At 44.6% G+C, this 21,859-nt stretch overlaps 1 protein-coding gene, 5 non-coding genes and 1 pseudogene across 6 annotated transcripts; all 7 read right to left on the bottom strand.

The window, feature by feature from the left end:
• Positions 1 to 225: 225 nt before the first annotated feature.
• Positions 226 to 298, bottom strand: trnav-cac. Its single transcript has one exon. It is a non-coding gene; the product is annotated as a tRNA-Val (tRNA).
• Positions 299 to 1,487: 1,189 nt separating this feature from the next.
• trnaq-cug lies at positions 1,488 to 1,559 on the bottom strand. Its single transcript has one exon. It is a non-coding gene; the product is annotated as a tRNA-Gln (tRNA).
• Positions 1,560 to 2,026: 467 nt separating this feature from the next.
• trnav-aac lies at positions 2,027 to 2,099 on the bottom strand. Its single transcript has one exon. It is a non-coding gene; the product is annotated as a tRNA-Val (tRNA).
• A 4,297-nt stretch (positions 2,100 to 6,396) lies between these two features.
• LOC116408090 lies at positions 6,397 to 6,548 on the bottom strand (annotated as a pseudogene).
• Positions 6,549 to 8,610: 2,062 nt separating this feature from the next.
• trnan-guu lies at positions 8,611 to 8,684 on the bottom strand. The gene has a single exon. It is a non-coding gene; the product is annotated as a tRNA-Asn (tRNA).
• Positions 8,685 to 10,717: 2,033 nt separating this feature from the next.
• On the bottom strand, positions 10,718 to 14,682 carry MGC89221 (protein). Its single transcript, NM_001004951.1, is given in 4 exon segments — positions 10,718 to 10,895; positions 12,918 to 12,996; positions 14,263 to 14,412; positions 14,521 to 14,682. Coding segments are annotated over 4 exon segments (423 nt in total). The 5' UTR covers positions 14,654 to 14,682; the 3' UTR covers positions 10,718 to 10,834.
• Positions 14,683 to 20,540: 5,858 nt separating this feature from the next.
• On the bottom strand, positions 20,541 to 20,622 carry trnas-aga. Its single transcript has one exon. It is a non-coding gene; the product is annotated as a tRNA-Ser (tRNA).
• Between the last annotated feature and the right edge of the window lie 1,237 nt (positions 20,623 to 21,859).

Here is a 21,859-nt window from a genome sequence, read left to right as displayed (position 1 = left end):
CAGTGTGATTTTAGAGTTTCTGCTAGCTAGTAAAGTGATGGTAAGTGCAGAATAAGAGATTAATTGTTAGTGAATATGTAAATAGAGAGTAGGGGGGCCCCGTGGGTGGTCAACTTACAGCGGCCCTATAAAGAAACATTTGATAAAAAAATATTATCTATAGCAAAACCATATAATGTTACAAAAAGAAACACATTATGCTAGAAAAACAAGAAAAAAAATACATGTTTCTGCCCGGTTTCGAACCGGGGACCTTTCGCGTGTGAGGCGAACGTGATAACCACTACACTACAGAAACCTTCATGAAGGGCAACTTGAACTATAAAATGGCAAGGAGACTCTCACACAACTTGATGAATGTTGTACTGATAAATGGCTGCTGAAGAGCTGTAAATCAGTAGCGCAAATAAGATCACAAACAGAGGATACATGAGATAAGAAATAGTTTCTCCCACCGCTTTTATTATTTATTTGGACCTGGAACCTTTCATTTGTAACCAGGTATACCGTTCTGCCGTCCAACAAGGGTTCTGTTATCTTAACCCAAAGCCCCAAGGAGAGATTAGTCCTCCTCTATACAACTCTACCACGGCTGACTAATCTGTCTATAATGACTTTCCACCTGCAACAAAGTGAATTGCCAGAGGAAAGGCGCACGTGCCTCTTCGTTTTTCCAAAGTCATGCAAAGTTGCATGCCTTTCCATCGGTGATTCACTTTGTTGCTGGTGGAAAGGAATTCTGGAAAGATTAGTCGCCCGTGATAGCAGAGATTTATGGTGGGTGACTAATCTCTTCATGAGGCATTAGCCGTAGAGCTCCATGTTTTGCCTACTGGCCAAGAACTGCAGGATCACCTGTCTCCCTGCTTTCATGAATGGTATCCCTGAGGAATGGCTGCCAAGGGTCCCTATAGGGTTTCAGTCTTGTTTGGCTGAAGCCCCCTTCTGATCTCCTGGTGGTAAAGGGCAGCTAATCTCCCCACCACAAATCTTTATTGCCGCGGGCGACTAATCTCCCCGCAATGCCATCCCGCCAGCAAGAATGTAAATCACTGGTGGGATGGCATATGTGTCGCTACGATTCCCGAAGTCGCCCGAAGTTTCCTCTCAACTTACCCCAATGGTAGTGACACACGGGGAGATTAGTCACTGTGGGACAATCTTTGTTGTCATAGGTGACTAATCTCCCCGCAATGCCATCCCACAGGCTAGAATGTAAAGCGCCGGTGGGATGGCATACGCAATTTGCCAAAGTCGCCTTGAGGGGAAACTGGGCGACTTCGGCAAACGGGGGAAGCTATGGTTCAAGGCAACTTAAGTCATCCCCATCTATTTCAACCACACCCAGGAATTCATTCACAATCCCCAACCATTTAAAGCAAACTTTAACTGTTAGATTGTAATATGCAATCAGATTATGAACTGATACCAGTAAGGCAGCAGCGTTTCAGCCATTGCTTAAATAAATGTTATTTTAGCAACAACAAAGGTTCCACCGAGATTTGAACTCGGATCGCTGGATTCAGAGTCCAGAGTGCTAACCATTACACCATGGAACCTCGCCACACACAAAGAACCATTTGAGTCACATGGGAAATGAGTGACATGAGTACACATGGTGTAGGATTACAGATTGCACAACATGCCGCCCATGTGTACAGAGAGGTTTGCACGTTATACAAAGGCTTTGTGTGCAGCAAGGGGAGCTTTCCATTCCACAATTCACGAACATGAAAACATTTTCCTTGTATGGGGGTTGAATGTCCCAGAATCGAAGAAAAATTATTGCAGAGTGATAAAAAATTTCCTTTTTTAAATAGAAAAATTTGCTCCACTGTTGAAATAAGCAAATTGCTCAACCTCGAGGCAAGCAAGCACAACAGGGAGAGCAAATAAATCAGGCAAAAGCTTTAATAAACAGCATTATAACATGCACTTTCAAGAAAAGTGTATGTTTGCCTAGAATATTTCTAGAACAAATATGACAATACTAGAAATATGTGGAAGGGGGGGGATAAAAAAATAATGTTTCTGCCCGGTTTCGAACCGGGGACCTTTCGCGTGTTAGGCGAACGTGATAACCACTACACTACAGAAACCTTCCTGAAAGAGCCACCCTCCTATGAAGGGGCTGAGAAAGAGCAGGTCCCATGTGCTTGTGGTGCCTCCAACAATATACACAGCTTGCTATACGTTCTTCTATGGCGGAATCATTAGGGCACAGAAATGAGCACCAGGTGTCCAACATATGACAATGGAACACATGCAATTTTGTTTGCTTTTGTCTGTATGAGGCAGTCTCCTCAACCTTCCTTATTTATTTGTTTGTAGCGTAGTGTAGGGAGGCTGGATTTTGAACCTCCGCCCCCTGCCTCTGTTTGTCTGGGTTGGAGCTGTGTTGCATGCAAAGGGGGGAGGAGGAGGAGGCGTTCCTGCCCAGGAGAGAAGGCTTGCAGAGAGAGGAAAGGACTCTGACGGCAAGTGCAGCTCGCTAAAAAGGAATGCAAAGTTGTGTTAAGTATCAATACCATTCATAGAAGGTACCTGTGCCCAAACATGCTCCCTGCCACAGGGAGTGCCGTGAACCACCCAGCCTTCTCTGATTAATAGTGTGCAGATGGTACCCTGGAAATACCACCAGCCAAGGCATTCCACTGGGGGTTACGTGAATAACTACTAAACAAATTTCATGCCAGTTCTGCTTCAATGCCACTAGCAAGCCAGAAGTGATACCCCAGTCTACTAACGGTGGTGCCAACCAGCACCCAATTCATAGAAATGCACATACATTTTTGCGTGTAGTGTGCAAACTGTGACGTTAGGAATCTGGTGGGGGGAAATGCTGTTTTTGGGTGAAAAAGAGCATGGCAACTTACATCTGAAAAGTGCATTTAGCACCTTGAGTTGCTCTTGTAAATGAGTCTTGAAGGATAAGGATAAGGAGGGAGAGTGGATGATTCTCCAAGATGCCTCAGATCAGGGTGTGTGGATAGTAAATAAAAAGCCCCTGTGGCAGGAAAGTCAACTCTTTTCAGGATAAGGAAGAAAAGATCCATTGCCTGGGTTATAAAAGTCAAAGTATGGATTTTATAGAGTACAGAACCCCAGCTGGAGCTCCCCTAGGAGATCAGTGATGATGCTAGTGTGAAGTCAGACCTATAAACTATATAAATAGAACAATTGTACAATTTTCCTGAAAATAAACTTCTCCACCTTTTCTCAGAGTTGCCAGGGAGCAATTTCATAGCATAGCCTGTTTTGATCTTGGATGGAGTCAAACCAATACAGATCAATAGAATTTTTGGCGTCCAGGGTTGGTGACCCCCAATTTTTGGCGTCCAGGGTTGAAAGAAGAGGAAATCAAATGATTCAAAATCTATTAAACATACTAAGAGTAAATTTAAAGATATCCACCACTTTTATTTATAAAAATATAATATAATAAGGTGGTCTTAGAGGTGATAATTATGTTATAGGCCCTACTTCCTAGTCTGGGAGGTGCAATACTGTCCATATATACAAACCTGTTTGACTAGAAGGAAAAATTGCATCCTTTCCTGGATGAACTTCATGTCAGTACTCACCAGGACAGTCCCTCCGCCTGCTCCCATCACAAGGACCCTCTCTAAATCTTTAAAAATACCTACCCCACACTCATACCAGCGTCATTGTAAAAAGCTTCTAAAACTGCCTTAATAAGGAAGGGTTGTACGGTCGTGGAGTTTGTCCAGGAAAGAAAGATCACGGTAAGTATGAAACAATCTTTTCCCTTGACTAATGCCATGTCAGTACTAACCCGGCCCAAAACAAGCTACTGTTTCCCTTATGCGAGGCTAACAGACTCATAAGAAACCTTTATTAAGGAATACCATAACCTTGAGAGTCCAGTCAGGCAACTTCATAAGTAAACATAACGAGACTCCAGGTGGAAAACCCTAGAAATAGGAAAGTCTGAATAATACAGCAGTATAGACTTTACGACACACCGATATGAACTGATATTCATTCTGTCCGATAACTGGTATGTGTATGGCGGGAGGCGAGGTGAAGTGACCACTATCGGCAAAGGCCTAGGACAGGGTTCCCCAACCTTTTTTACCTGTGAGCCACATTCAAATGTAAAAACAGTTGGAGAGCAACACAAGCATGAAACATCTTCCTGGGGTTACAAATAGGGGCTCTGATTGGCTATTTGGTAGGCCCTGTGTGGACTGGCAGCCTACATGAAGCTCTGTTTGGCAGTACATATGGTATTTATGCAACAAAAACTTGGCCAAAAGCCAGGAATTCAAAAATAAACATCTGCTTTGAGGCCCCTGGAAGCAATATCCAAGGGACTGGAGAGCAACATGTTGCTCATGAGCTACTGGTTGGGGATCACTGGCCTAGGATATCAGTAGTCTTGTCGATTGAGCCAGATGAGCACTTGCAAATGTTTAGCGCTAAATAATCAGATAGGGGTAGAATTCTTGCATATCTGAGGATTCAGCTCTGAATGTTAGCTGAGTGTCCCAATTGTAATGTGTATGGCCATTGGAGAGCGAGAGGTGAAGGCAAACAGACAGACTAAAGAGAAAACAGGAAAATTGATTACCAGAGGTAACATTCTGGAACATGGGCTCAATAAACATAACAGCTTGACATTCCCAGAAGTGAGATATCAAGAAACCCCTACACATAGTGACAAAGTGCGGGATACTTACTCCCCTACTTACCAGAAAGCGTATATTACATGTATGCCTGGTTTCAGCACAAATCACTAGGCACCTGTAAGAAACAGTAGGAGTGAAAATCCCCAAAACAGACCCTTCACAGGGCATATAAAGTACTATAAAGGTAAATGTGGGGCATGTAACAAAAACCCCTACTGAAAGAATGCCAGTGGAAAGGCATACACGTTGCTTTGTTTTTCCAAAGTGGCACAAATTTGCTTGCAGAAGGAAACTTTATGTGATTTTGGAAAAACAAAGCATCATTTATGCCTTTCCACTAGCAATTTATTTTGTTGCCGGTGGAAAGGCATTTCAGAGAGATTAGTCGGCCGCAGTAGCATAGGTTTATCGTAGGCGACTGATCTCTCCATGGGGGATCAGTTTAACACAGGCCAACCGTCAGAAATAATTGTAAAATGTAATTAATGGATTGCAGAACATAAATACAAACATGCTAACCAGCAAACCTGGCAAATCTGTCTGCAAGAAGTACCCAGATGGGTCAGGCTAAATAGCCAACACTAAGTTTATTAGTAGTTTGCACCCTTAGATAACCTTGCAAAGAAAGGCTGCCCCCTCTGGCTTGTAGGGGATACTGTGCACCCACATCACATGGAACACATAAATGTAGGGTTACCTTAGGCAAGAATGGACATAGCTGTGTTTTGACAGCAATCAAAACCTAATATGTTGCTGCAAGGAAGACACAAAGGGACAATGTCTATTAAATTTTATGGATGCACCGAATCCAGGATCTGGTTCTGTATTCGCCCAAGATTTGGCATTTTTCAGCAGGATTCGATTTGGCCGAATCCATGCCTCGGGCTGAATTGAATGCTTAAAATCACATAACTTTTTGTCACATAAACACGCTAATATGGTTCCCAATCCAACGGCACCTATGCTGTTTAGCACAATATCGGCCACCTATAGGTGGGCATATCGGTAGAAGATCCGGTCACTAGGTGACCTTGCCAAACGAGCGTATCCTACAGTGTATGGCCCCCTTTAGAGCCATGAGGCTGCTGAGCTTGGGCAGTCTTGAAGTCAAGAGCCCCTGAAACTGTATATAATAAATACCTGCAGTTTCATTGCTAACATCTCTACTGCAGGAAGAAACCCCAAAATGGTAAATAAATACATTTGTTTGCTTAATTGATTAAATAAGAATTTATCCCAGGAGCATTGAATTTGGATAAAATGTGTAATAAGCATTAAGATGTAGTCGTATTAAGACATGGATATGATGAAGCCATAGAATCACAGCAATATGTAATAAATAGCTAAAATTAGCTGCTGCTCAGAGAAAGCATATAGTAACATCCTTAGCATTCCAAATCATTGATGACGATGTTGAGCCATCGCCTGTGAGTCCTACCCAAAGGTGTGAGCTCCAATACTCATGTGTCCAAGGCTTTCGCCAATGAACATCATGTGCGGGCAGATCCACCTTCGCCGAAGCTAGGGTGAGACCCACCAAGTCTTGGCCTAGGGTCAAGCCCAAAGGACTATGACACCTATCCAGGGTGCACAAATCAAACACAAAAAGGGTGCAGAAGTGTACGGGTGCAATGCCATTAATCGTCTTGGTAAGGCTTCAGCTGCCAGCTGGAAGGAATAAAAGAAATTACCTCCCACCCGCCTAATGGCTGTGGCAAGGAAGTGAAGCATCATTAGGCATAATGAGCATGTGCGAAGCCCCCAACAAAAAATAAGTCAGCAGCTCTTCCCTAATGGGAACACAGCCCCTCCGCTTTCATCAAGCTTCATCACAATTAGCAATAATCACGCCTCGGTTTGACCTCATTGGCTATGATACTGCCACTGCGCAAAGCTTGATTTTTCATTTGAGCTTGCCAACATGGCACAGTAAGACGGATACCAACAAGGCCAATAGCAGGTATTTAACCAGAAGCAGCCTGGCAGCCCAGTGACCTAGATCCATTAGGGCTATTGGCCCAAATAAGCAAATTAGCTAGAGCTCAGCACCAAACACATACCTTATCTGCTGCTTCTTATGTCAGGCTATAATCAGGAACCTGAAAGGACACCATATTGCAGAACATCAGCTTCATATCCCAGAAAGACAGGCCTCCCAGGTCTAATGAGAAATGCAGTACTTACCAGAGGATCCTGGAACAGCATTCTGGGATGCTGAGTGGGCAGAATCACCTGATCATTTGATCACACTCAGCTGTGTCTACACAGGCAGGTAACCAAAAGCAACTGCTGAGGTTACACAGAGGCAAATTGGATGATTGTTGTTAGTGTGTCATGCAAAGTCCCAAGCCTGCAGCCATCTCTAGTTGAAAGGCTTAGAAAGATTTTTTATTTTTTATAAAGGATACCTCAACCTTAGGAAAGTCTGTTGAGGGAGACAGCTGGCCATGAACCTTTTCTCAAGTGAAAAGAAAAACATATATCCCCTGCATTGGGAACAAAGAAAAGGTCACAGGGGCAGTTAAGGTCCCCATACTAGGGATGTAGCGAACATCGCCAAAAATGTTCGCGGACCCGTTCGCGGACTTTCGGCAAAACTCGCGAATATTCGCGAACTTTGCGAACCCCATAGACTTCAATGGGAAGGCGATTTGGGAACTGATTTTAAAGTTGTTTAAAGGGTGCCACAACCTGGACAGTGGCATGCAGGAGGGGGATCAAGCAAAAATTTCTCTGAAAAATACTTTGTAAAAAAAAACGCCAAAAAAAACGCCAAAAAAAAAAACCGCCAAAAAATAACGCCAAAAAAAACGCCAAAAAATAATGAAAAAAAAAACGCCAAAAAATAATGCCAAAAAAAAACCGCGGCGAACCCAAAATGGCGAACATCGCCGAAAGTTCGCGAATTTGCGGACTTGCGAACACCCGATGTTCGCGCGAATTAGTTCGCCGGCGAACAGTTCGCTACATCTCTACCCCATACACGGGCCGATTATAGCTGCCGATATCAGCCCCTTGAACTGATTCGGCAGCTTATCAGCCCATGTAGGGGCAGAACCGAGGGGCCTGGTCGAAATTGGCCAGATATCGATCAGCCAGGTTAGAAAATCCAGTCGGATCGGGGACCGCATCGGCTGGTTGATGCGGTCCCCGAACAGACTGCCCCATTGCCGCGTGTAGGATTCGCCTACATGCCTCCCCGATATCGGCCACCGGTAGGTGGGGATATCGGGTGAAGTTACGCTCGCTTTGCGACATCGCCAAGTGAGCGGATCTGCCCGTGTATGGCCAGCTTAAGGCTTGGCCCCTTACTAATTATGCCTCCTTACTGTCTGAATATAAGCTAACTGCCACCTCCCTCCCAAAAAATAGTAGGGGCCACATACCCCACCACCAATAGCTGGAACACAAAAGGCCCGGGCCTAGGGCAGCATGCTGCCCTGCCACATTGTAATTTTTGCAATTTTGCTCATACGGAGCAATGGGGACCGGAGGCATAGAAACTTTAGGGTGTCCTCTCCCCACTGCTCCATATGCGACTGAAGCGGCGCGCAGGGGGGAGGTGTTCCGGCATGAGATAGGTGGGTGGGTGGCCTCAGGGCGCCCCATTCTCAAATCCGGCCCTGGATATGAGGTAATGTGCTGGGGAACAAAAAAGTCCTGTGGACCTTGGGTCTGCGTTATGGATAGACCTAATGCATTCCAAACGTTACAAAGAAAGTTTTGCTTCTAATAAGAGCAGAAGCAGAAGGACCAAAAAGACACCAGCAAGAGGATGGGGTTGGTCTTTTAAAGATATGAGGGAGCAGGTGGGAGAGGCCATCCCGGTGAGTACTGACATGGAGTTCATCAAAGGGATTAATGTTAATTAATGTAGTCAAAAGACACTGAACCTGCCACACATGTACACACCAGGAGAAATTGATTGGTTGTAGCAGTCTTGACAACGATAAAGAGTCGTCCCTGGGTGGGCTTGAACCACCAACCTTTCGGTTAACAGCCAAACGCGCTAACCGATTGCGCCACAGAGACCACTATGAATGCTTAATTTTAGCTACAACAGAGATTCTTTAATTAAGGACCAGTTCCCACAAATGTGACCCACAGATGTTTAGGGTTGAGGTACATGATCCCCTAATGCCACATTTCTTACTACAATAAAAAATAATTAATTTATACTTTTTTTTCCCTCTGTCCCAAGGGAAGCACTCAAGAGAAGGCATCTCTCCTCACCTGTAGATAGGATTAATCTGCACCAATCAGACGAAAGCTGTTTATCCTATAACAGGCATGTCCAACTGGTGGCCCACGGGGGGGGGGGGGGGCCCTCTGCATGGGCCCCCACCTGTCTGGCTGCTGTGACTGCTTACCTTTATGTAAGCTTTAAATGGTATCAGTACTGAGATTAACTGCCCCCCCTGCATTGCTCACACCTCAGATTCAGGCTGTAATCCCTCTGTATTGTTTAAACATGTAATCCCCTGTGTTGTTCACACTTTGTAATCCCTGCATTGTTCACCCCCTGCATTGCTCACACCTCAGGCTCAGACTGTAAACCCCCACATTGTTCCCCTCTTTACATCTCAGACAAGGGGTGTAATTATATGCTGGGGGTTGCTGTGCTATCCACAGAGGAGGAGGAGGCGCCATGGATTTATGGGTGTGTCTTAATATGATTCATATATATAATTCTTTCACATTTGAATGAAGGGTGGTATCCCTACACCAACCATTTGAGTTTTATTCTGTGCTACCACCATTAATGTGCGTACGGTCTTAAAAGCTCTAGTGATAACATGGGTGTGGTTTAAAGTGGGTGTGGTTACAAAAGGGGGGGGTGGTTAAAACTGTCTTCCATTATCGACCCTCCACCACGTAGGCCAGAAAAATACCACAGAAGTTGGACAGCACTGCCCTATAAGATCCCACAGTAACCAGAAGCACAAGCAAAATTATTTAACAGGCCCCTAGGGGAAATATTCTGCTGAATGCACAAGGCAATTAGGAAGAGGTTGGGGCACCTTATCTACATGGTTGCCCTTAGGCCAGGGATCCCCAACCTTTCTTACTTGTGAGCCACAGTCAAATGTAAAAAGACTTGGAGAGCAACACAAGCACCATAAAAGTTCATGGAGGAGCCAAATAAGGGCTGTGATTGGCTATTAGATAGCCTCTATGCACACTATCAGCTTACAGGGGGCTTTATTTGGTAGGAAATCTTGTTTTTATTCAACTTGTTTTCATTCACTGTCTTAGGCTAATGCTACATAGCAGTTGATTCTAAGCCTGTGAAAAAGCACAGGCTGAGAATCAGCCCCTACACTGGCACCAGCCTCCTACCTTGCTAGTGCCCCTTATGGCACTAGCCTTTTGCAGATATCTCTTAGGAGTGACCTGCAGATGAATAATGGGTAGCCATTCTGCTAGACCTACAGTACAAGAATCATTCATGAAGGGGTCAGTTGAGAAGGGTACTGTGCTCGAAACAGGTGGAGGCCTTCCCCTGCCTGCCACTTTCAGGCCTCCACTACTACTCTACACATAGAGCAGAAATGTGGGCAGAGAACCCACGGCACAGCTAGAGGCATTGCTATGATAAATGTGTAGGGAAATATCTTTCAGCCTTGGCAGCTCCATCACTACTAACAGAGACTAAAGAACAGGGGTCACCAACCTTTCTTACTCGTGAGCCTCAGTCAAATGTAAAAAGACTTGGAGAGCAACACAAGCACCATAAAAGTTCACGGAGGAGCCAAATAAGGGCTGTGATTGGCTATTAGGGGCCTCTATGCAGCCTATCAGCTTAGGGGCTTTATTTGGTAGGAAATCTTGTTTTTATTCAACCAAAACTTGCCCCCAAGTCAGGAATTCAAAAATAACTACCTGGTTTGGGGGCACTGAGAGCAACATCCAAGGGGTTGGGGAGCAACATGTTGCCCCTGCTGTAGAACATGATGGTTTAAGTTAAATGGAATGTAAGCCATTGGGGGGGGGGGGCACAAACACTTGGTAAATTGCATTTTCCCATCACTTTACAGTATCTCTAACTATGACACCAGTCCATCTCCAGAGAAAATCATGTTTTATTGATACATAGTCAGTTAGTAACCAATTTCTAAACAATTTCACTGTGACTTATTTGGTAACTGTATGAATCCCCCATACACAAACACAATGAAATATTAGCACCAACTGGCGTATGAGCTTAGGTCTCTTCCTTTACAGTATCTGGTCCAAACACTCCTAAAAAACATAAAGAAAGACATATAGATAGGACATTAGTAAATGCAGCAGAAGAGGATTACTACTGGGCACTTTTGTTTTTGGAATTCCACCTACTGGAAAACTACAATACAGAGATATGCCGTCACTCACTATTTTACTTTTTAACCTCATCAATCTCTAATAAGATTCAAATGCCTTAGCTGTATTGGTGGAGTAAACCTGCTGAACCAACCTTTAAAGCTTAGGATATGATTAAAATTAGGTAATTAAACTTGACTGTTGCATTAAACAAGGTCGGACTGGGGGGGTGCAGGGCCCACTGGGGCAGCTCCCCATAGTGCCCCCACCGGCCATGTCCCCTTCACCCCTCGCCACTCCCCCCTAAACCCCTTCAGGGGCCCCCGCCACTAGCGCGACATCCTTCCCCGAGCGTGCGTAAGTGAAACGCGCCAAGGGAGGACATCGCCGGCCAAGGGAAGCGGCAACAAGGAGCAGGTCTGGGCCCCCCAGGGCCCAATACGACCCTGGCAATAAATACTGCAACATTTTATAAATTAGGGTGGGATTCCAAAATTTTTTTTTACTCTTGAGCCACATTTATTGTGTTGGTGAGCCACACAAGCATGAAAAAAGTTCTTTGGGGGTGCCAAGTAAGGGCTGTGATTGGCTATTTGGTAGTCCCATGTGGACTGCTGGTCTGCAGGAGGCTCTGCTTGGAGTAAAACTGTGTCTCTGAGCTTCCAAAACTTGTCTCCAAGCCAGAAATGTAAAAATGGCACCGACTTTGAGGCCACTGGGAGCAACATCAAAGGGGGTGGTGAGCAACATGTTATTTACAAGCCACTGGTTAGGGCAATGGCACCTAGGCACTGGACATATCGAAAGGGAACACGACCATCGCTTATCAATGGTTAAAGTCAGAAACATTTCCACATTAATGTGAAAGTCTTTCCTAGGGAAATTGCTCAGTACCAGGTCTGTGTGGCCTATAATGGACCAGTACTAAAGCTCACATGTCACAATCTCCATATCTGTACTAAACTACTATCCCTGGGCATCTGCATCATTGTTATGTAACGTTATTTTGTGTAACTTGCTCAAGCAAACTAGAGTTATCTACATAAATAAGGTTACATAACAATGGCAGACCACCTTGTTTGTGTTTGCTCTGCTTCTGCTAAACTTTCTTAGCAAAGTGTTATTTATCCTGACTATACTGGATAAACAAAGTTCCAATGTACAGTAAGGGCTCTGGCACACGGGGAGATTAGTCGCGACAAATCTCCCTGTTCGCGGGCGACTAATCTCCCCGAGTTGCCATCACCTGCCATCCCACCGGCGAAAGTGTAAGTCGCCAGTGGGATGGCACACGCGGTGGTGTGATTTCGGCAAATCGCCGAAAAAGCCTCGCGAGGCAACTTCGTGATTTGCCGAAATCGCGCCGCCGCGTGTGCCATCCCACCGGCCACTTACATTTTCGCCGGTGGGATGGCAGGTGATGGCAACTCGGGGAGATTAGTTGCCCGCGAACAGGGAGATTTGTCGCGGGCGACTGACTAATCTCCCCGTGTGCCAGAGCTCTAAGTGTGCAAATTCTCCAAGTGCCACTAAAGGCATCAATTTACTCTATAATCTGTTGGTAACAGATCTGAAAATCTGTTATAATACTTATTGATTTACAAAGGCATAACATAAATTCAAGTTAAACAGCTCGATAAACATAGAATTCTTGCTACTCTCTTTACTTTTTACTTTTCTTTTCTCTATACTTTCTTTATTGTACATGTTAGGGTGAAGACACACAGAGCTACTAGTAGCAGCTACTTTTTTTATGGCTACTAAACTCCAGAAAATTCCCTTCCATAGACAATACTGAGAATTGCCTCTGCTAAACACATGTAGAGACAATTATCAGTAAATGATCAGCATTGTCTGTTTTAGTAGCCATGACAAGTAGCTGCTACTTGTAGCTCCGTGTGTCTTCACCCTTATTGTATCAACCTTTATTTGTTAAAATTGAAAAAATATAAATGAACTTACCAAGCATCGAGTCCATTGGGATCTCTCACAATCCTTCTAAGGCACCTCACATCATCGCCAATGTTACTGTTCAGTAAACCTAAGAATGAAAAAGACAAAACTAAATATGTAGATGTGCCCTTTAACCATTCCCTCAAATGTCACTATAATATCCTTTGTACCTTTCAAAACTGTTCGCTATATAGGGAATGTGTTTATCTTGGATTCTCTGAAGATAGAGGAAGGGTTGGACTAGGCCTTTGGGATACTGGGAAAAAACCCTTCGGCCCAGACCCAATCCCTCTTACCGCTCCCCCGGCCACTGGTGTCCACCCCTGACGCATTTCACTTAAAGGAACAGTAACACCAAAAAATGAAAGAGCTTTAAAGTAATAAAAATATAATGCACTGTTGCCCTGCACTGGTAAAACTGGTGTGTTTGCTACAGTAACACTACTATAATTTATATAATAAGCTGCTGTGTAGCCACGGGGGCAGCCATTCAATCTGGAAAAAAGGAGAAAAGGCACAGGTTACATAGCAGATAACAGATAAGTTCTGTAGAATACAATAGTGTTTTATATGTTATCTGCTATGTGCCTGTGCCTTTTCTCCTTTGAATGGCTGCCTCCATGGCTACATAGCAGCTTATTTATATAAATTATAGCAGACTTTCTGAAGTAAACACACAACTTTTACCAGTGCAGGGCAGCAGCACATTATATTTTAATTACTTTTACACACTTTCATTTTTTGGTGTTACTGTTCCTTTAAGCGTGATTAGGGGAGGATTTTGGGTGGGTGGCGGGGGTCTTGCACCCCGCAGTCCAACCCTGGATAGAGGGCATAATTCACTATGGTTGGGCATGTAAGAAAGTGAAAAAAACTAGCACAGATGGCTATGTTTTTGCCCACAATCCCCCTTGCTCTCTTTTGCAGCACCTAATGCTATCAGATAAGCCTCTCTTTACTTCGATACGTGGGGGAAAATGGTTGTGCCTAATACATGATATATAAGGTGTGTGCAGGTGTGTGGCATATGGGTGTTCTCATGCATGCCCAGGCCCAGACTGGCAATCTGTGGATTCTGGCAAATGCCAGAGGGGCTGCTGTAAGATGCCATAGACAGTCACTATTTATGGGACTGGTGGGGGGCTGTTTGGGCCTCTGTGTACTTGGAATGCCAGGGCCTGTTTTGGATCCCAGTCCGGGTATTGAGGGTTGCCCAGGTAAATAAGACCCAGTAGTGTCCTGACTAAAGAAAAAATGTATTATATGTATGTAAAAAATAATAACTGGAGTTCCCTGGAAAGGTGTAACTGTGGGGTTCCAGTAAGTAAGTATATTGGGACAAGTGATATCTTACTTCTACAAGACATTCCACAGAGGTTTTTGCGCCCTACGGTTCTGCCATCGTCGCACCACCAGTAGCTGTTGATCTGGAAGATACCATACTCTGTTGGGCTTCTGTTGAGGGAAGTGTCGTAGCGGCTGGCTTGGTAAGCTAAGCACACATCTATAGGAGGAAATTGGGTTTCAAGAAACAGAAAAAAAAACAAACAAAAAGTGGTGAAGAAAGGACAGAAAATGAAAATAAGAATGAAAGGAATAATTAGACACTTACAGTCCCCCAGTGTATATCCTTTGATGCCAATAACTCCCCCATTTCTAATCGCTCTCACCACACTGCACCTATCTGATGCCCAGCTGTGAGCAGCAAAAGCTGCAGTGATCATAAGCAAAACAAAGATCTTCATGGTAGAGATCTGCTAGGGATCAAGTTCTCCTCTGTACGGGCAGCGGGCAAATGAGCGACACAAGGTACAACAAGCAGGTCATATTGTCTATTTAAATACTATTCCCAGTACACACAGTGCCCACAAAGTCAGATACTGGAATTATTTGTCCTTTGCAACATTTCCCAATTCCAGTAAAGCTATTTTACAATCAATCACTTGCTTTAATGAGATGACCTTATCAGACTGGTCACTAGGGCACTTCCAATTCCTGAAAGGGCAATGATACACAGATTTTGTGTGCTGGGCAAAATTCCCAAAACTTCCCAAAATCTCTCTCTGCTTGCCGTTACCCTCAGGGGTCTGTTGGCAGTGCAATGAACAATTTTCGAGAAAGCCTCACAGAGATTGAAAAATAAAATACACAAAATAAATAGAACAAGGCTGTTTATTGTGAATACCGGTAATGGTTTTCTTGTTGTACATTCCCATCTTTCTTTGTTACAGATAGGCATTATAGATTCTTCCTTATATTACACTTAAGAAGATTTAACAGGGCAGGGGTAAGTGGGCTTTTGGCCCATGACACTCCTTGCTGGTGCAGGAATGGGGATAGGGTGTGCCAGGGAACGCAAAGACCACCCCTCCTATATGCACCAATTGCAGATGCAGAAAGTGCCACATACAGATACAGCAGCACAACTCTTTGGGTACATTGTGGGAGTGCAAAGAAAGTGTGTGTTTGGGTGCTAAGAGAAAACTTGTTGGAGGGGCACAAGGTTCAATGAAGACATGAGGCACATTATGAGCTGCTCCTTTTTTCAAAAACTAGTGACCAGAAAGTGGCCAAGATCTAGTTCCTTTCCTGATCAGTGCCAGGCCAGGCACCCTAGGCCTCCCTGCTCCACCCCATCTTGCCCTGCCCCCCCATCACAAGTGTGTAGATGGTGGAGAGGGTTTGGTGGGGATGGTGACTCCAGGATTAAAGCAGCAACTCTGGGATTGTGAGCAGGACTGTGGGGAGGTAGGTAAGAGGTAGGTAAGAGGTAGGTAAGAGGTAGGCAAGAGGTAAGAAGTAGGTAAGAGGTAGGCAAGAGGTAGGCAAGAGGTAGGCAAGAGGTAGGTAAGAGGTAGGCAAGAGGTAGGTAAGAGGTAGGTAAGAGGTAGGCAAGAGGTAGGTAAGAGGTAGGTAAGAGGTAGGCAAGAGGTAGGCAAGAGGTAGGCAAGAGGTAGGTAAGAGGTAGGTAAGAGGTAGGCAAGAGGTAGGTAAGAGGTAAGAGGTAGGCAAGAGGTAGGTAAGAGGTAGGCAAGAGGTAGGTAAGAGGTAGGCAAGAGGTAGGTAAGAGGTAAGAGGTAGGCAAGAGGTAGGTAAGAGGTAGGCAAGAGGTAAGAGGTAGGTAAGAGGTAGGCAAGAGGTAGGCAAGAGGTAGGCAAGAGGTAGGTAAGAGGTAGGCAAGAGGTAGGCAAGAGGTAGGTAAGAGGTAGGCAAGAGGTAGGAGGTAGGTAAGAGGTAGGTAAGAGGTAGGCAAGAGGTAGGCAAGAGGTAGGCAAGAGGTAGGTAAGATGTAGGTAAGAGGTAGGCAAGAGGTAGGCAAGAGGTAGGCAAGAGGTAGGCAAGAGGTAGGTAAGAGGTAGGCAAGAGGTAGGCAAGAGGTAGGCAAGAGGTAGGCAAGAGGTAGGTGAGAGGTAGGTAAGAGGTAGGTAAGATGTAGGTGCCCCCTGCTGGCGTCCTCCGCTATGTCCCGATCCTCCCCGTTACGTCTGCGCTTTTATATAGGTTGCGCCCCGTGCGTGTGACGTCAATACGCCACCTTATATAAGCGCAGATGTAGCGGGAAACGGCGGGACATAGTGGAGGACGCCGGCAGTGATAGGATCCGCACTCCATGAAAGGGTGCCTGAGCACGGCTGGGTCCCCTTTAAAGTTAAAAACGTCTGGGCCCTGGAGGCCCTGTGTGGGATCCTTGGGTGACAGGGAGGCCCAGACCGTGGGGTCCCCTGCCCTGCCCCTCTCCTAACTTTTCTTTTTAAATAGCGACGCAATGAGGGCTGGGATGGGGGGCAAGGGAGTAGGGAGTGCAGGGGGGCCGGCGTGACAAAGTTAGGGAAAGGAAACATGGAGAAACCAAGTGCAAAAAAACCAAACTGCGAGAAGAAATAGAAGATAGAATTAGAAATGGGAAGAGAAGGGGCGGATGGGTATGGAAGGTGGGAGATGGGGGTAACATGAAAGGAGAAAATAATGAAGAAAGGAATTATTGAAATAGAAGAAAGTTTAGGGTGAGATTTCCTGGAGAAACTTTTTCTCCACTTTATTAGCCAAAGTCCGCCATTGTGATCTGGGGAGGTTCCATAGTAACATTACATACATAGAAAATAAGTAAAAACAACTGCTTAATGTCTGGATGGTGGTTCTCCGAGGTGAACTTACCAATATAACTGATTTACCCTGAGACTAAAGAACTGGGAACTCCGGCTTCTGAACCAGAATTTGTTACAGAGCCCCACACAGAAACCCCTAATATACCTATCCCTGTAATCTGTTCCTACAAACAGTAGGAAAAAATACCATTTTATATGCTGAAATCCAGCTGCAAAACAGTTCTTCTCTTTCTGCATCATTTGAAATCCTGGCAGGGGAGGAGGGACTAAAACACTGATGTTACAAATTGTAACAACTTCTCCACAGCTTACAGACAGCCTGCAGGAACTACATAACCCACAATGCATTGCACTGGGATGTTTATTTTCTTTATTGACATCACGTGTGCAGCAGGGAATTGTGGGATTGGGAGGATGCAGGCTGGAGGCAGACTGAGGACAGGCGACTACTGTTGATGTATAGTGCACAGGTGCTTTAAATTATGTTTACTTTTCAAAAGGCTTAAATTGTGTTTGGGTGGAGTTGCCCTTTAATGTTGTTGGGTCAAGGCCTCTGCAGCTGTGAAAAGTCAATTCTCCTTCAGTATCACTGAGTGGGTAGGGAATGTCTTGTCCCGTTACACAGATAAAGCTGCCAATCATTAACCCTATGTCTACAATGTGACTATTCCTTCCACCCCAGACACTACATGGACATTGCAAGTCCTGTCGGATACAAGTGACTCACAATTGCGTATGTGTATATTTACTTTTATTGTAATTCTTCCTAGATAGTGATTTACACAGACAAGCAATTGCAATAGACTTAGGATAGATGACAGAATTGGTGATTTCCTTTGTGAATAAAGACCTGTGACGAAAGTCCTGGCCCCCAAGAAACCCTCAAATCTAGAACCAATCTACATTTTCTTAAGGAGAACTTACCTTGGATCTGGCCATCTCACTGGGGCAGGGCTGGAACTAGGGGTAGGGAGAGCAGGCGCCTGCCTAGGGCACAATCATTGGGGGGGGGGCACTTCTAAGGGGAATTTTTTTATATTTGTTTATTTCCTTTTTAACCCTGGTTTGCTTGGCCTTTATTAGCCCACCCCAACTCCCTCTGCTGTGTGCACCTTCATTTAAACTGTACCAATACTCCTCTTGTTAATGGCGGCAGGCAACACGTGTGCAAGTCTAATGCCATTGGAATGGCTGCGTTGTGGAGAGAATTGACCCATTGTGGCTTTGCACTCAGGAGAGAACCTGCTGGGCTTATTTGGTGATACAGATTTGGGGGTAAAATAAATGGGCTGCTGCTGGCACAGGTACAGATTTGGGGGTGAAATGGATTTGCTGCTTTTGGCACAGGTGCATATGGTTGGGGCAATATGATGGATTTTTGGGCTGCTGTTGGCACAGGTACAGATTTTGGGGTAAAATGGATGGGCTGCTGTTGGCACAGGTACAGATTTGGGGGTAAAATGGATGGGCTGCTGCTGGCACAGGTACAGATTTGGGGGTAAAATGGATGGGCTGCTGTTGGCACAGGTACAGATTTGGGGGTAAAATGGATGGGCTGCTGTTGGCACAGGTACAGATTTGGGGGTAAAATGGATGGGCTGCTGTTGGCACAGGTACAGATTTGGGGGTAAAATGGATGGGCTGCTGTTGGCACAGGTACAGATTTGGGGGTAAAATGGATGGGCTGCTGCTGGCACAGGTACAGATTTGGGGGTAAAATGGATGGGCTGCTGTTGGCACAGGTACAGATTTGGGGGTAAAATGGATGGGCTGCTGCTGGCACAGGTACAGATTTGGGGGTAAATTGAATGGGCTGCTGCTGGCACAGGGACATATTTGGGGGTAATATGGATTTGCTGCTTTTGGCACAGGTTTATATGATAGGTGCAATATGATGGATTTTTGGGCTGAAGCAGCACAGAGACAGATTTAGGGGTAATATGGATTGGCTGCTGCTGGCACAGGTACATATGGTTGGGGTAATACGATGGATTTTTGGGCTGCTGCTGGCACAGGTACAGATGAGGGGAATATGATGAGTACTGGCCCAAGTACATGGGGGCAATATAATGGTTGCTAGCCCTGGTGCATGATGCAATCAGAAAGGGGGGGGTAACTTTATGTGTGCTGGATGATCACAACTGGGAAATGTATTAGTTCTATCTGACTATCTGGGGCTGGGCCTTGGGTGGGGCAATAGGTGTGATTGAAGCCTTTGCCTAGGGTGCCAAAATACCTTGGCCCAGCCCTGCATTGGGGCTACCTAACTGTTAAGCAACACCATAAATAAGCTTGCTTGCCTTTGACAAAGCTCAGAGCATCCAAGTGAAACATGCTTCTATTAGATTCTGTTAGGCAGGGTTTCGAAACTTGCTTTAATAATTCCTGAATCATATTAGACTTTGGGGATAGACAGGCAGCGCGCCGGAATCAGGGCTGTATTTAGGTCCAGTAGGGCCTCTAGATTATTAATATTCTGGAGAACCAGAAGCTAATTATAGAAAGAGCTTATGGGTAAAGAGCTATTTTCTTTTAGGCAGAGAATATAAGTACCATTGACACCTGAAGACTGGTATTTAAGCTCTAGGGTACAGGGTTACTTGCACCATTTGGGTCTAAAGCAATCATTGGGGGGTCCCAGGCAGAAATATTTTTTTTGAGCTCACAAATACTAGGTATTCCTTCCAAACTGAGTTAAGTACAGGCAGTGTTGGACTGACCCACCAGGATACCAGGGAAACTCCCGGTGGGACCTCTTGCTTCTGTTTGGCCAATTGCATGGTCATTCCCTATTTCTGTATGGGAACAAGAGATGGAAGGATAGAGAAAAGAGACTTGGGTAATAAAGAGGTTGAATAATGGTTTAGAAAGTGGGCCTATGGTTTTCTGGTGGGCCCCTGGCATCTCAGTTGGACATTTGTCCCTACAGGCTATGAACATACTCTGAGCTGTAGGCCATGTGCAGCTATGCCTGTATAATCCCATTACAGTCTCTTTTGGCTTAGTCCCTACTTACTAGGACCTGGTCCTCACTGGATTATATAAGAAAATATTAACAGTTTACAGTATGGTTTAATAATACTTTATGTTTTATTGTACTGTTATGTCATGTATTAAGCCTTACGCACCAAGGAAAGCCATAGAAAATATGCATAATCCTCAGATGATCAATATAGTGTCCTTTTAATTTTCCCTTACAAACACACACACGGCAAATCTTGTAAGACATAACAAAAACCTTGGCGGTAAAGCAGCATAAACTCTTAAATGGTGATATTATAGTTGTCTCCAGCAGGTGTCACTGTGGCACCGCAGTTCCATATCAGGTTCCCTGTGTAAATGTCGATCCTATGGCTGTTTGAACAATACAGCATTCTACAGTGTGCAGAATACCCGGAAGTAGTGCCGTATTCATTTATATTATGAAATCATTTATACCAGTGTGACTTTTTGGTATATCATGGAAGTTTTGATAACGTTCAAGCAGAAATTATTTTTTTTATTTTAGGTGGCAACAAAAAGTAACCGTAGTCGGCAGGATTCGAACCTGCGCGGGGAGACCCCAATGGATTTCTAGTCCATCGCCTTAACCACTCGGCCACGACTACTACACAAAGTCTACCTCCTGGCTGCCGACTAAAGGGGGTCATCAACCAAAGCTGAAAGGCAATATTGGATGTGATTCAGACACAAGTAGGCAGATCCAAGTTGCCAAGTAAATGTATCTGCTCTTGAGGAGCTAGAAGCTTGGCTGGCTCTAATTTTTTGACCAAAATTATATATATATATTTTACATTATTATACATTATATATTATTACATTATACATTATTACACATGCAACTAGGGAACAGGCCTGGACTGGGATCCAAAATAGGCCCTGGCATGTCAACTACACAGAGGCCCAAACAGCCTCCCAGCAGCCCAATAAATAGTGAGTGTCTGTGGCACCTTACAGCAGCCCCTCTGGCATTTGCCGGAACCCACAGATTGCCAGTCCAGATCTGCTCCTTCCTACTGTGTCTCTTAAGGGCTCTGGCACACGGGGAGATTAGTCGCCCGCGAACAGGGAGATTTGTTGCGGGCGACTAATCTCCCCGTGTGCCAGAGCCCTAAAACATGGCAGTTAATCTATGTGTATTTATACTTTTTCACTGTATTTATTATAATACATGACCTCCTTGCTTGTACTTTTGTACACTGTAAGATTGTACAGGGTTCTGTATGTTAGCTTCATTTTATAAATATTCATCTATCTACCTACTTATCTATCTATCTATCATCTATCTATCTATCATCTATCTATCTATCTATCTATCTATCTATCTATTTAATATCCATCTATCTATCTATATACCTATTTTCTATCTATCTATCTATCTATCTATCTATCATCATCATTGACATCTAAGCTTTGCTGTCACTGCCCCAGCAGCCCCTGTATATTTATTATGGGGCCACCAAAGACGGGTTGTGTCCCCTGTATTAAACCTGGGCCCCTAAGGGTGGGCCCCTATACAACTACAGGTATTATATATATATATAGTACAACAAATCTTGATTTATACTCTCTAGTTAAACAGCACCCCCTAGTTGTACGATTATGGAAGCTGTGAGCCATACATTTATTTCCTATAAACCTGGCATTACATACTGCATACAGGCTTAGTCTAGAAATCAGGTTGCTTTTGGTTGAGGACATTGCCATCCATGGAAAATTCCCCTCAAATACCCATGAGTTATATAAACAGCCAGACATACTGCTTTCAGTAGCAATCACATTTACAAGTACAGGTATGGGACCAGTTATCCAGAATGCTCCGGACCTGCGGTTTTCCAGATAAGG

This window comes from Xenopus tropicalis, chromosome 10 (assembly GCF_000004195.4).
Source record: "Xenopus tropicalis strain Nigerian chromosome 10, UCB_Xtro_10.0, whole genome shotgun sequence".
NCBI lineage: Eukaryota > Metazoa > Chordata > Amphibia > Anura > Pipidae > Xenopus > Xenopus tropicalis.
The sequence above is the reverse complement of the archived record's forward strand: the minus strand, read 5'-3'. Positions and strand labels throughout refer to the sequence as shown.